Here is a 14,924-nt window from a genome sequence, read left to right on the forward strand (position 1 = left end):
TGGAGTGGTTCTGGCTGCAAAAACGACACCCCACCCTCTGTGCCTATACACAATCTGTGGCAATGCACAAGTGGCTCTTCTGACATTTCTCACAGAAATAGAGTGAGAAAACGGAAAGAGAACTTGAGTGGAATCTACACACATATAAAAAAACCACTGTGAAAATGCTTTTCTAAAGACCGTTTTGAAAAATACATTGAATTTGCCATAGCTCACTGTTACCATCTAGTGTCACACAACACACTTAAAATGTTTTATTTGCAGCTGTGCAGCTGGAGTCTTGGCAGGACCCCTATTGGAACAGACTGCATACAAATCCCCTGCTTCTGGACAAACCGAAAACTCACAAGTGTCTAAATCTGAGGCCCGATTTGAGCTTGAGGACCCTGGCCAAATGGCCATCCTGCCTGCCCGCCCCCCATCGCCCTAATTGGCCCTAACTGTAAAAAGATGCAGCCCCTCACCAGTAGCAATGAGGGCTGGATTCTGGCATTTCTTCTTACCTTCTACTTACCCGTGGTGCAAATATCTTCTGCACTGCATCAGGTACCCAGAGCCTGAGGTTGCATCTGCAGCACGGACAGATTTGCAGGGTCTGTAGGTCCATGTGTGTTTATGGTACAGAAGCAAATACACTAGCTTAGATCCAATGAAGCCATGTTTGTCTCTTGGACAAACTGGAGGCAAGATTGCAACTTTTTTCATGTGCAGATATTTATAAAGATTCTCTCTCTCAAAAAAACCCCCACCTATGCTGCTTGCTAAGGCTCATGCCCATATGGCAATGCTTTCAAAAGCAGGATGGTTTAAACAGAACTGTGTCAACTGGATAACAGAGGTTGAATGGCCTCCTGTCAGGGATTCTTTAGGTGTGATTCCTGCATTGCAAGGGGTTAGATTAGATTACCCTTGGGGATCCCTTCCAACCCTACAATTCTATGAGTCTATGATCTGGGCTTGGAAAGTTCAGTTTTGGTCCCATTATATAAATGAACCAATTTATTTGGGATTGGGATTGGTGACTAAAAGTTGCTAATCTGCATTAGAGTCCTCTTGTGATTCTTACTGTGTCTTATTGCTGCATGGTGATTTTATTTAATTTTTGTCATTGGCATCTGTGTGTTCCAGACTGGAAGAGAGGTGGGAAGGAAAAGTCACAAACAAGCAGAAATAATCTCAGAAGCTTCATGGGGGGCAGGGTATTGACCAGTGAGAATGAACAGACACCCAAATGCAGAATAGCCAATGGTCAGGGGAGATGGGAATTGTTGTCCAAGAACATCAGAAGAGCCCCTACAGGATACCCCTTCCTACCCAAGACAGAAAGGAACACCTGAAAAAAGGAGGAACTAAATACTTAGTGGGACGGAATGGGACATAGCATCAGCTGGAGAGCAGAGCAGGAAAGAACAGCCCAGGAAACAAGCAAACAAAGCTAACCCATGACTTCTCTTGAACTTAAAACACACGATAAGCTTCTAAGCTTGACCACTCAGACAGCAGTTAAATGAGGTCCAGGCAACTCTTAAACAAACTGCAAACATAGGAGATAGTGCAGCTGAGCTGCAGAACAAAGTACACGATGCGTTGTAAAAATATAAATGAAGAGTATCTAAAACAAGAAGACCTTGAAAAAGATGGCCACCAAAAGCTTCATTTTCCGACTTTGCTAAAGCAGTAGGGGGTTCAGGCACAGAAATCTTCCTTGGAAGTTGACTTGGCCAGCTCCTGGAACTGGAAGAAATGGGCAAGACCCCCATGCACTGAAGGTAAGTCCTGAGCAGGCTTGGAAGCTGGTGCCACTCTTTGCCCCTGAGCCCTGACACAACTGCAGCCTCCACAATAAAGCACACACCATCTTTCTCTCACGGAGAAGCAAAGATCCCAGTGGAGGGAACTTGCAAGATTTATGCACAATAAAACAAAGGAGACAATATTAGCTGAAGCCAGAAAAAAGATGCTCACTCAAAGAATTGATTCTACAAACTCCTTATTCCTGAAAAATATTTTTATACCACCCTTCATTAATAATACCATGGTGGTTCAAAACAATTATATTAAAACTGGTACATTAAAATATATTCAGTAATAAAATACATCACAGGCCAGCCAGATGTCACCCAAAAATGCCTTCTGGGTTGACTTCAGCAAGCAGGAAAAGCCCATCAACGCTGGTGCCTTATTTCAAAGGAGAGGCTGTTCCAGAAGCTGGGTGCCACAACAGAAAAGTCCCTTATTTGGGTTGTTGCAGGAAGGATCTCAGCACATACGCAAGACAAGCTCATCCAAGGATCCTTGAATTGGGCTGGTACATGCAGGAGAAGGTCTTCCTTCAGGTACTCTCACTTCATTTATACATCAAGAATAAGAAAGATAAGCACAATATTTAAGGAAACAGTTTTTTTTATCATCACCATCCACTTTGCATACAGAAGGTCCTAGGCCCAATTTCTGGTGGCATTTCCAGGTAAGGATGGGAGATAACCCTGCCTGAAACCCTGGAGAGCTTCTGCCAGTCCGTGTAGACAGTGCTAAGCTAGATGGAACAATAGTCTGGCTCCGGGAAGGACACTTGCTGTGTCTCTGTTACTTTCTCTCTCTCCGTTTTGTCTTTTGCTTCACAACCGGCCTGGAGAGGAGGCCTGGAGAACCTGGAATCTTCCTCCCCCCCTCCTGCCCTTTCTCCTAGTGAAGAGGTTGCTCTCTTGTGGTTTGGAGGTGTTCTATTCCCTACATGAACCAATACAGCTCAGGACACATTTTGCTCTTTAACCTTCATTTTATTTTGCTGGTTTTCTTGGAATACTTCTTAGTGGGTTTGAGCTGGAAGCCAAAGGCAGTCAAAGTCAATGTCGCTTTCCTTTCTTCTGCTGCTGGCATTTCACCAAGGAAGATCACTGGAACAGACACCTGTAGGGCATGGGTCGGCAAACCAAGGTCCGCGGGCCAGATCAGGCCCAATTGCCTTCTAGATCTGGCCTGTGGACGGTCCGGGAATCCAGGCAGCCGGCATAGCGCATGAGCGCGCATGATGGTTTTTGCGACTCAGCCAGGCTTGGGGGTCAAAAGTGAGGCGAGCGGCTGCTTGAGACAAGCCCCTTCTTCATCTGTGATGCACGCGCAGCAACCTTTTCTTCCAGGGTGGGGAAGAGGGAAAAGGAGCCACAGTTCGGATTTCCACCATGGAGCTGCCAGCAACTGACCTCAGGAAGGGCAGTTGCAGCAGCAGGGGCTCAGAGGCGCCTAAGAAGCAACACCTGCTGGTGTCTGAGGTGGCGGTGCTCCCCGCCAAAGGAAGCGGGGAGCGCCTGGGGGGCTGCACTCCAAAGCAGTTCTGCGTTCTGCTGGGGAGGCCGCTTGTTTGCTACACGGTGTGAGCCATGGAAAGGTAAATAGTCGTCGCCTTGTCTTCCCTCACGTGGGGAAAAGAATGTTTTTGCTTGAGCGGCACTGGCCTGACTTAGCGTGGCCAACAGCTTTTCCCTTCACCCACACCTGCGCAAACGCTCTCCAGGGCTGACAGAAATGGCGCACTTACCTCAGCCCCCCACCCTGCCTTACAAGAGAAATAACTGTCAATGCGTAAAACGCAAAGGAAGCAGCGTGGGTGTGTGAAGGAACACCCCCCCTCAAAAAAATCAGATTTGGGCACCGAATAAGGGTTTTTGCCCAAAAATGCGGGTCATAATCATGGCAACATATAGTCCGCCCCCTACAAGGTCTGAGGGACAGTAGACCGGCCCCCTGCTGAAAATGTTTGTTGACCCCTGTTGTAGGGGCTTCCCTGGATAAACAAAGGCGCCCCTCCGGGAACCAACCGCCTTATAGGTCTCCATGAGCATCCCGCCATTGCCCACGAGAGGGCGCTGCTCCCTCGGTCCGTGGCGGCGCCACTTGCTTTCACCTTCGGGAATCCCTTCGCTTAATTCCGCATTCTGGAAAATCCTCCCCGCAGGAGCGCCCCCTGGAGGGCATTGATCGAGTTGCATAAGGAAATGGAAGGGAGCGGTCTCTGCCCGCAAGCGGCTTACAATCATCCTAATAGGCAGCAGGGAATGCTATGGGCGGGGGAGGGGAAGGATTTGAACTCGACCCAACCTGGGAGCGGGGAGGAAGCCAAAATCGGGGGGCGGGGCTCCTGCTGCTGTCCTCACTGCAGCCCTGGGGCTGCCGCTGCTCAGCTGGTCCGAGCGGTGGTCAGAAGGGAATCCCGCTCCCGCGTGCCAAGAATCAGCCTCACACCTCTCCCTCTAACGCGCGCCTTGCCCGTTTCCACTTCCCCTGGCAGAGATTAACGCGCGCCTTGCCCGTTTCTCCACTGATTTGGCCAGGAACGGACAACGGGGGGCGCAGGGGGTCTCTCTTGCTGTTTGAAAGGGACCATCTTTTGCAGGTCCCTTTCAGTCTTCGGCTGACCGGGGTGAGGGTCGTGCTTACCTGGCATAGGGACAGGAGGATATTCTGTCCAGGGGGGCTGGGTGACATTTCGGGGTCCCGCCCCCTCCCCAGCTTCCGACCAGCCCGCCACACCCCCGCCTCTGCATTGTGTGGACCCCTCCCCGTATTCAACCCCCCCCATCTCCTCCCTTTCTTGATGTCACCAGTTGGTCTGGAAGCACCGCCCCGATCCCTCCCCCCACCCCGACGGCGCCCCGCGATTCCGGCACAGACAGGGAGGGACGCACCACAAAGAAAGGCGACGGCGGGCCACGGCAGGAGAGGCTGGGGCCGGGGAGAAGGGGTCGCGTCTGTGCAGGAGGTGAGAGAGAGAGAGGGGGGAGGGCGGGCCGGGGGTGTCTCTGCCTTCAAAGGCTGGCTCTGTGACGGGACTCAGCCCCGAGACCTGTTAGCAGCCAAGACAGACAGTGCCTCTGCCCATGTGCCGAGAGTCTTTTTTCCCCGGCAGAGGCAGGGCAGGCGGAGGGAAGCCCCTTTTCCCTGGCACAATAGCGCGCCAGGAATTTTGCACTCCCCCTCCCAGAGAAAGCCCCTTCAGTTATCATCGAAATTTAGCGTGGGAGGGGCAGAGGCATTTTATATAGCTAAAGGGCTTCCGAGATTTTTTTTGGGGGGGGGGCGTCTGAATGGCTCTTTTCAGAATTAGAGGGACGCAGGTGATGGCCCCTCTGGCGCGCCCCCCCCCCCAAGTTTAGCCTTAGGCTGGGGATGTGACAACCAACAGAGCTTGTAACGGAGCTGGGACTGACCCCTCCTGAACTCTGGGGTTCAGCCGTGGCCCTTGGCAAGCAAAACAACCTGATGCCCACGTGCCCCACCCATCTCAGCAAGGCGCTGGACCAGACCCCCGGTCACCCCACAGCCAGCCCTCAAGGGCCACCCTGAGGCAAGGAGAGGAAGGCATCACAAGGGGGGTTCTAATAGCCCCCCCCCCACACACACTATATTGCCTGCATTTGCAAAACCCTTCATCTGCTGTTCCCCCACACCAGGCTGTGCTGCCAATCTGGGCACCCATTAACAAATGTTTGTATCTGTCTTGGATAGAGCATGCTTGCCAACTCAGATTTTGCCACAGAAGCTGTGAACAAAAGTGTATTTCGGAAGGACTGTCTGCCACAGGGGGGCGGCGGAGAGAGAAAGAGAAAGGGAGGGAGGGAAAGAGAGAGACTGTCCCCCCAGAACCCTAGGAGAGCACCTGCTTTATAGGAACATATTTTTTAATTGCTTTTATATTCAATCTCCGGTGAGTTCAAGGTAGTGTATATGGTTCACTCCTCCTCAATTAATTCTCTCAAACTTGAGGCCCCATCTGTTGTTGGACTACAACTCCCATCATTACTAGCTAGAGCACCTGTGGTCAGGGATGATAGAAGATGTAGTCCAACAACAGATGGGGACCCAAGTTTGAGAAACACTGGATTAGTGTGTCAGACTAGGACCCGGGAAACCAGGGTTCAAATCCCCATGAAGCTCATTGGGCCAGGTTCTGTCTCTCAACACATGGGTGTTGTGGATCAGGGATCCACATGCACACCACCTTGAGCTCCTTGGAGGAAAAGCTGGGATAGAAATGCAATAAACAAATACCAATCATCCCCAAAACCTCTTTCCTGCTGCAGCAGCTGCCCATGTTGCAGAGAACTTCGCATTTCCTGCCAGTGGACCATGACATCTTGAGAGCTTCAGGCTGGGGAAGGCTGAGATAGACTACGTCTTTCAACTATTCCGACTTGGTTGGGAATTTTCATATTTAAAACCTTATTTCCTTCTCCCCCTCTCCTAGGTCCATTCTGAAAGCCCCAGCTGACCTCAGCATCGCTGGCCTCCCTGCCAGGTGAAACTAGTTCCTTGCATCTTTGTACCCATGCCAGCTGCTCAGAGCTGAAGGAGGTGAGTGTGAGGACCCTCAGCCTGTCAGCTTGTGTGCTTCCTTTATGAGATGAAGCCTCGACAAATGGGCAAAGAAGTCGAAGCAGCTGCCAGCCAAGAGGGTATTTGGCATCTTCTGGGAAAGGCTGGGCAATCAATGAGGGAACCTGCCTGCAAAAAAGCTTCCCCCCCAATGAATTTGGGGCCTTCCATGGCCAAGTGCCATTCTATGAACCCCAGCCTACAATAGTGGGACCCACCAGGGTTATTGAGGAGGGCTTCCCCTGGTGTCATGTGGTGGGAGGCGGCTCACAGCCACATATCTTTCTTTCTGACAATGTCCCGAGCTATTTAAGGGTAGTGTGTGTTGGGAGGGGAGAAGGGATTGGGAGTCACCATGTTTTTAGGGTGGCAGACATTTCCTTCCTTCTCTCCAACCTCCCCACCAAAATGTTTGAGAACTCAACTTCCACCAGGGCATCAATGGAAATGAAGGAAGTTGCCTGGAACAGTCAGGTCAGAGTATTTCTCCCTTGGCTTTATTGGAAAGCTAGAAGCAGGGACGCAGGTGGCGCTGTGGGTTAAACCACAGAGCCTAGGACTTGCTGATCAGAAGGTCAGCGGTTCGAATCCCCGCAACGGGGTGAACTCCCGTTGCTCGGTCCCTGCTCCTGTCAACCTAGCAGTTCGAAAGCACATCAAAGTGCAAGTAGGGAAAAAAATAGGTACCGCTCTGGCGGGAAGGATAACAGCATTTCTGTGTGCTGTTCTGGTTCGCCAAAAGCAGCTTTGTCATGCTGGCCACATGACCCTGAAGCTGTACGCCGGCTCCCTCGGCCAGTAAAGCGAGATGAGCGCCGCCACGACTGGACCTAATGGTCAGGGGTCCCTTTACCTTTACCTAGAAGCATGGAGGAAGGGTGATGATTTATTAATTTATGTACCACGTAGATGCCAAAATGGTTTCTAACCATTTTGCAGAGTACACAGCGGCATCAAAACACCCTTAATCTGAAAGCATGACAATGAAAGACAGTTTGAAAAAAGCAGTGAAAACAATAAAACCACAAGTTCAAGTTCAGGGAAAGGCTTACCTAAGCAGATGTGTAACCAGGTGGTGGCAGAATGCCAACGGTAATGGGGTGTCTCGCATTTCATCAGGGAAGGCATTCCACAACACTGGTGCCACCAGCAAAAAATTTAAATAAAACTCTGTTACCACAAGCCGATAATCATGAGATTGTGGGCCCTGCTGTGGTGCTGATGGCCTGGCATTTGCCCATGGGAGCTGCCTTACAGAATTGCTGTTTTGTTTTATGTGGCTGAATCTCTCCCTCCACCTGCCTTTGTTTCTGCCACCCTTGGTGCCCTCCAGGAACTGGCAGAAGCCATGACTGTACAGCCCTCTGTGGGAATGCTGTGACCTTAGGGGGGCGGATTTCAACAACAGTTGCAGTTGCAAAGAGGAACAGCCTCTCTGACAGCCTGCTTGCACTCTTTGGAGTCATCAGTGGCCCTTGCTGGGTCTCTCTGCCATGGGAGGAGGGCACTGGGCATCTTGATTGAGTCAGCGTGGCTTAGGACATGGCTCCTCTGAGCTGCTCCCCACATGCATGCTGACAGTACTGGGCAAGGAAGAGGCAACCCAAGAAGACACTCCCTCATGTGTGACCCAGCCAACCTGGTTGGCAGTGACTGGGGAGAGTTTTTTCTCCCAGGGAGAAGAAGGGGCATCTGAAGGTCTGCACTGGGTCATCTGACTGGACCAGTGGCTGGATCTTGCTTCAGCATTGGCAGTAGGACAGCACCCAGCACTGCAGTGGGTCACACCCACCCCATACACATTGAAAGTGCACAGTTCCCCCCCAAAGAATCCTGTAGTTTATCCTCAGAGAGCTACAATTCTCAGCACCCTTAAACTGTAGGATTCTTTGGGGAGAGTCATGCACTTTAAATGTGGGAGAGTCTCTGAGGGCAGGCAGTGGTGGAGGGGGCGCAGCAGGTCATATGGCACATGGTGGTCTGCCTCCCAATACTTTGCAGGGGCTCCCTCTCCCACACCACCAACACAGCACCTGGATCCTATATAGGCGACAGGGCACGGGCTTGCTCTTCCCTTGTCTGAAGACTGAAAGGGCCAGTGCTGAGCTCCTACCCAGCTTCTATAGCCTGGTCTCCCAGCTGCCTGCCCCTGCCTGCAACCAGATCTGGGCCCTGCCCTGAGCTAGGAGATCAAATGACACCATTGATTGTGTGCTTGATCAGCTGGCTTCCAAAAAGATCCCTTCCTCCCAAATCCCAGGGCACGACAATAGACCTGGGCCAAGCAAAACTGGCTGGCTGCATTTTTCTCAGGCCCAGAGGTCTCCTGTGGGTGGGCAGCCAGCCAGCTAGCTAGCCACCTGGACAGCCACCTGGAATCTCAGCCTCCAGGCTTCCTTTCCTAATGTCCAGAAGTGGAGGAGAGTCCAAGAGAAGGCTCAGCAGGGGAATACCTGCCTTTCTGATAGGGAAGGAGTGCGTGCACACTATGACATTTGCCCTCCCGGCCACCTTGTTCCCAACAGGAGGCTCCCCAAGGTGCTAGTCCACAACAAGCAAGGAGCCCCAGCATGGGGGTGTGGCTGCGAGGTCTGTAGATGGAAGAAAGGGACCGAAGCCCACAAGGGCGCCTTCTTACTCCAGGCATGGGCTGCCAGTCTCCCCCCCCCCCCCATTTATCCATTGCCTCTGCCCAGTTGAATTGATGCATTTGTTTCAGTGGTGGGGTTGTGTAACGATAACGGTATTAGAAACCCACCTGCCAATGGAGATGCCTGAGCACCTCTGCAGGCAAATTGCAGGATTGCAAAAGGAAGGGCAGAAGCGCTGGGCTGTTTGGCTTCAAGCCCTCTAGCCCCCTCCTCTCTCCCAGCCACTGGCTGCCCTTGGAGAGCTTTGCTCCCTCCTTCCATCTCTCGTCCCAGGAAAAGGGAGGCCTGGAGTGGAGTTGGCCTCTCTCCCAAGCTGCTTTTGTCCTGGCTGCCAGGGCTTTGCCTCCCTCCTTTTGCAATGGGTGCTGCTGCTGCTGCTGCTGCCACCGTTTGCTTGGGACCAATCCGGAGCCACATCTTGGCCACCCTCCCTCTGGGAAGATGAAAACAGCCACTGCCTTTCCTCCTCCCCCACTTCCTCCCCCGCCTCTCTCTCTCCCCCACTTCGCTCCGCTGGGCCCCTGATCCTCCCCGTGCTGATGCCAATGCTCATTGACCCACCACCTCGACCCTTGCTAGTTCCCGGGGCCATTCTCTCATGCTCCTCCGTTGCCATGGCAAACCAAGTGGCAGGCATTCATCACGGGTTGCCGTGGTTACTGCTGGACGGATGCAGCGAGGAGGTCCTCGAGGGGGCTCCTGAGCAGAGTCCCACCTGGACCCTCTTCATCCTCCTCTCCCTCCTGACAGCTGTGTTTGGGAGGAAAGAAGCCTGCTCAACCATCCCAGCGCCCCAAAGAAGGGGAAGCAGGGAGAATCCTTTTTTTTTAGGGCCAAGCCTGTACATTGAAACCCTCCCCCATCTCCTCGAGTGCTTGCTCCTTTTGGTGCACAGTTTGTTTTCCTAAAGTGAGGGGAGAGGTGATGGTTCTGTGTACTCCCTTTTTGTGTAAGGACAGGGTGCGGATGGGCCCCTGCCAGGGCTCCCAGAGTCATAATTCCCCTGGAAGAGTTGAGAGAGCAAATATCTGCACTGAGTTCAAGGCAAGAGTGGGAGATCTTCCTTTCTGAAAGTCACGTGGCGGTTCCTGCCATGATGCTCAGGGACTGCTCCTCCATTATATGTGAACTGGAAGGCCACAGGAGCCATGTTCTCTGCCATGAGCATGTCTCCCTCTCTGCTTCTCCCTTTAAGATCCAGAGGCCGAGTGCTGGGCATGAGCAAATGATTCCTTTGCCACCATCCTTGGCAGAGCTGCCACTACCCACTGGAAGGGGTGGGGGACTTAAATGCAGGCAATGCCAAAAGGTTTCTCCTTCACACAGGGCTTCCCAGAGCTCAGGGGGCTTCTTAATTCTTAGAACCACCCCACAAGGGTGCTGTGGTTGCTGGATGTGGAAGGGAAGCAGAAAGAGAAGGGGATAGAGTTCTGTGCATGGGTGACTTGGGGATTCTCATTCCCTGAAGTACCTCCTCTATTTGTTCAGAGTGATGGTATCCCACCCTCTGCTTCAGCTCTAAAACCTCTCAGGGCAACTGACTTGTGAAATGAAAGCTAATGGAGTATTATTTTTTTGCTGTGGTTGGGGATGCACACATCTCAGGCCCTGATGGGTCAGCATCTGGAGCCTTGCAGGGTCTGCCATGACCAATTGGCTTTGCATTTTGCTGATGAAATTGCTCAAACTTGTTCCAAGGTGCTCTGGGTGGGACTGTCTTTGAAGGTGGTTTTGAACCTGTAATGGTTATAGAAAGTGGCAGCTGAGGTTATATCGCACCTATACTGTGCTGGTTAATGTGACTGCCTGTTCATTCCTGTGCCCAGTTCAAGGTGCTGGTTTTGGTCTTCAAGGTCTTAAACCATTTAGGACCAGGTTACCTGAAGGGCTGTTTGCCCACCTGAACGTTGAGATCAGCGCCTGAGGTTCTGAGGTCTGGCCTGCCAGCAGAAGAGGTTAGATTGGTGGGCAGCAGAGACAGGGCCTTTTGAGTGGAGATCCCACATCTCTGGAAGCCTCTCTCCAGGAAGAGATGTACATCTTGGACACTGATAGCCTTTAAGGAAACTCTGAAGATGTTTCTGTTCCAGCCTGTGTTTGATTATTTCATATGCTGTGCTTGAATTTCTTTTAAAATTAGTGGTTCTATTGAAATTGCTGCTGTCTTTATGAGCTTAAAAAAAGCATATGAACAACTTTTAGAAGGTGGTGGGTTATAAATATTTGAATACAGTGGTACCTCAGGTTAAGTACTTAATTTGTTCCGGAGGTCCGTTCTTAACCTGAAACTGTTCTTAACCTGAAGCACCACTTTAGCTAATGGGGCCTCCTGCTGCCGCCGTGCCGCTGGAGCACAATTTCTGTTCTCATCCTGAAGCAAAGTTCTTAACCTGAAGCACTATTTCTGGGTTAATGGAGTCTGTAACCTGAAGCGTATGTAACCTGAGGTACCACTGTAAATAAGAACTCAAAATACAGCACAACAATACAACACATACCGTCTTTAGGCATTACTGCCCTGAAGAGGAAGCACACACATAAGGGAACAGCACTGCCAAATCATTGCCCAGCTCCTTCTAGCTTCTCCATCGTTTGACTGCTATTGCTGAAGCAAGGAGCTTCCTGTGCTCATGGAGGCTCCCCACAAATGCTCCTCCAGTGCAGGAGGCTTCCTGCATCAGAAGGAAGGGACTAAATAGTGCCTGAAGAGGACTTCAGTTAAAACGAGCTCCAAAATATGTTGGGTGAGCAGTAAGAGCATCTTTGCTGGCACCCAAAGGACATCAGCACCAGACAAGAGTCTTGGTTGCAGATGCTGAGGTGGGCACTGCACTGGGTCCTCTCTCTCTCTCTCCACAGTTGCCACCCACCGGACTTCAGAGGGCTTCTATTGGAGGGCTCAGGTGACAATCATAAAGTCCAGGTGGGCTTATCTGGGAGGAGGAGGAAAGATCCACAGCTGTGCCTGCCTGTAAAGCTGCTATTACATAAAAGCCCCCAGGGTGGCTTCCACCAGCGTAATTGAAAACAGACACACGTAGCAATAAATATAAAACCAGCAGTAATAAAAAAGAAAGCAGCAAAACAAAACAAAAACCCATAACCAGTTTACAGCTTAAAGCTGTAAGGAAATGCAGAAGTCCTTTGCCTGGCACTGAGATGACATCAGGCCTTTAATGGGCAGCACTTTGAATTGTGCCCAGAAATGGATGGGCAGCAGCCTGGTGGCCAGGGGTCCTCTCTAGAGCCACTCCCAGCCCAACAGCTGCATTCTGACATTTCTGCGGAATCTTCCAAGGCAGGCAAGCAGGCCCATGTGCACCGCAGATTGCAGCTGTGGTTTAAGCTAGGAAGCTTCAGCTCTCTAATTATTCTTGATGGAGGGGTTGAGTTCTAGTCTGAAGAACATCAGAAGAGCCTGCCTGCCTGCAGCAGCTGGGTCACACCACAGGTTCACCTAGTTCTCTGTCTTGTTCCAAACCAATGCGGAACTCATAAGCAAGCTGGCCCTGAGCCCTCCTTTGCACTGGGCAGCACATGCCGTTTGGAAGCAGGGCAGAGCTGCACACTGGCATCTTAAAGCTTATGTGATGCAGAATTAGGCTTCCCAGATCACCTTCTGAAAGGCAGAGGGCTCGGCCTAAAAGTGCACCCAGGGCAGAGGCAGAAGAACCTTCAGAAACCATATAGTCAATAGCATATTAAAGAAGAAGAAAAAACTGGCACAGAATTAAAGCATTAAGAATTAAAAATAAACATGTCCAAACAAGCTGACCAGGAAACTCAGCTCAGTGCAGGGGTTGCCATTTGCAAGTCAAGGCCCATAGAACTTTCTATTGTTTGTTACAGCTTTTGTACAGCCATAGACAAGGAATTAATCCGTTTATTCTTAGGTGAAACAACTTATATACAAAAAAACCCTCTAAAATATTAAACCAGACAATTCAGCAACAGACAGAAGGCAGGAAACACATTCAGTCAATATTATAGTCGCCATTTTAATTTATTGTCTGTTGTTTGTTTAACAAATATAGATATATAGGATGCTCAATCAAGTGGTCCCCCACCTCTGCCCCGCCCCAAACCATGGGTCTTGGCATCAGGATCAGCATGGGAGAGTTCCTCAATAAATAGTTACTGGGGAAACTGGAGGGGCAAGAAAGACTAGTGGGCATCAATGGAGCTGAATGTTGGGAGACTGAAGACAGATAAGAAAAAGCACTTCTTCATGCAGTGCTTAGTCAAACTACAGAAATTGCTCCCACAGGAGGCAGTGATGGCCACCAACCCAGACTGCGGTAAAAGAGGGTTTACTATTTTGGGAGAGGGGAGACTTCAGCACTGGGGAGCGGGCAAGCTGGCGAGGCCCCCTAGACTTAGAGGCCTGAGTTGTCCTGCCCTCACATGAAGTATTGGGTTTGCAATTTTGGGAGAGGGGAGACTGAGGCACTGGGGAGAGGGCAGGCTGGTGAGGCCCCCTAAGTAGGCTTCAGCCTATACATAAATCCGGCACTGCTACTGGGACATGATAATCTTCAAGGCTCCACCCTCCAAGGCAGATCCAGTCTGTGTTAAGAGATTCAGCTCATTCAAGATAAGATTTTACATAAACAAAAACAAAATCAAGAAAAGGGGTGTGATCCCTGCTCGGGAGTGTTGTAATGATGGTGTTGATATTTCACATTTTACTTCCACCCTGCTGGTGGAGAGAGACGTTCAGTGGTCCCTGACCCAGGCAGCTGTTAGGGTGGACTCTCAGCCATTCACTGCTGATGCACCAGAGGGAGTTGCAACCCAGGAGGAGAAGGAGGCCAGACTGGGCAGAGCCAGGTGCCCAGGGCAGGCTCAGAGCAGCGGGCCAGTTGCCAGGGGAACAGGCAGGAGCCTGTTGCAGGCCTGCCTCTCTGAGGCTGCCCTGCTGGTTGGCCCCACAGCCTGTGTGTCTCTCCCTCTCTGTTTGCCAGCCCTGCCTGGGCGTTCTGCCAGGGCGGGGTGGGCATGGTGCCCAGGAGAGCATGGAGATTAGCCCAGAGTTCAACAATGCCCACAGGGCAGAGGAGCTGCCAGGGAGGTCTGGCCCAGTGCGGGGGGCATACGGACACTCCCACCCCTTGCTTCTCCCCAGTGGGGTGTTCTTGAGATGCCCCCATTCAGCTGGGAGAATCAGGCATGAAGCCCAAGGAAGAGTTGTTAGGAGAGGTGGGTGGGGGGGCTGTCTTTGTCATAGTGCCCCGGAGGGAGGGAGGTTGCCGCGGGCCCAAAAGGCTCTTTTGTTTTGGGCTGCAGTTTTGGGGCTGGCGGGGGGGGCACCCATGGGTGCTAAAGCTGTCGCGTGCTTTGGTTCGACGGCACCGCAAGGCGAAGCCCCAACGAGGGTAGCTGCCTAGCTCGGGATTGGGGCGTCAGTTTTGGAGGGCGGGAGAGAGGAGGAGGAACCGCATGGGGGTGGTGCGGTTCTGGGAGAGATAAGCAAAGGGACGTTCAGAGCTGCTTTCAACGGCCGGGGAAAGATGTTGGGGCGGGGCCGGCCCTCGGAGCTTCACCCACATCTCCTCCTCCTCCCTTTCCCTCTCCCTCTCCCTCTCTCTCAGGTCCGGACCTGTCTCTTCCCGAGGGAGGGGGCGGAGGCGCGGCCACTCCCGCCCCGACGGGGGAGGAGGAACCAGAAAGAGCAGCAGTCCGAGCAGCTCCGAAGTTTTGCAACTTGATCCGCCTGCCTGCCTGGTCGAGCGAGCAAAGCCTCCGACGCTCCGCAGCCCGCCGCTGCTGCTGCTGCCCAGGCCCGCTCCCCTCGGACCCACTGCACCATGGGGCTCCGGGAGTCGGCGCTGCTGCTGTTGGGAGCGCTCCTGGCCGCCGCTGCCGAAGAGGAGCCGGTGCCGCGCCTGAGCCTGCGCCTCG

At 52.1% G+C, this 14,924-nt stretch overlaps 1 protein-coding gene across 2 annotated transcripts in view; it reads left to right on the top strand.

Moving 5' to 3' along the window:
* The first annotated feature begins 1,602 nt into the window (after positions 1-1,602).
* SEMA4B (semaphorin 4B) overlaps positions 1,603-14,924 on the top strand; it is a 38,592-nt gene continuing 25,270 nt past the window's right edge. The window contains exons 1-3 of one of the 2 annotated variants that reach the window (XM_083411966.1): positions 1,603-1,769; positions 6,245-6,351; positions 14,615-14,924. In XM_083411966.1, the coding sequence (XP_083268092.1) occupies positions 14,831-14,924 (94 nt within the window). In that variant the 5' untranslated portion in view covers positions 1,603-1,769; positions 6,245-6,351; positions 14,615-14,830. Of the gene's footprint in view, positions 1,770-4,639; positions 4,760-6,244; positions 6,352-14,614 lie in introns of those variants that run through there. The other variant, XM_083411965.1, reaches the window with a different exon arrangement.

The sequence above is a fragment of the Podarcis tiliguerta genome (genome assembly GCF_965153285.1).
Source record: "Podarcis tiliguerta genome assembly, chromosome: 14".
Classification (NCBI taxonomy): domain Eukaryota; kingdom Metazoa; phylum Chordata; class Lepidosauria; order Squamata; family Lacertidae; genus Podarcis; species Podarcis tiliguerta.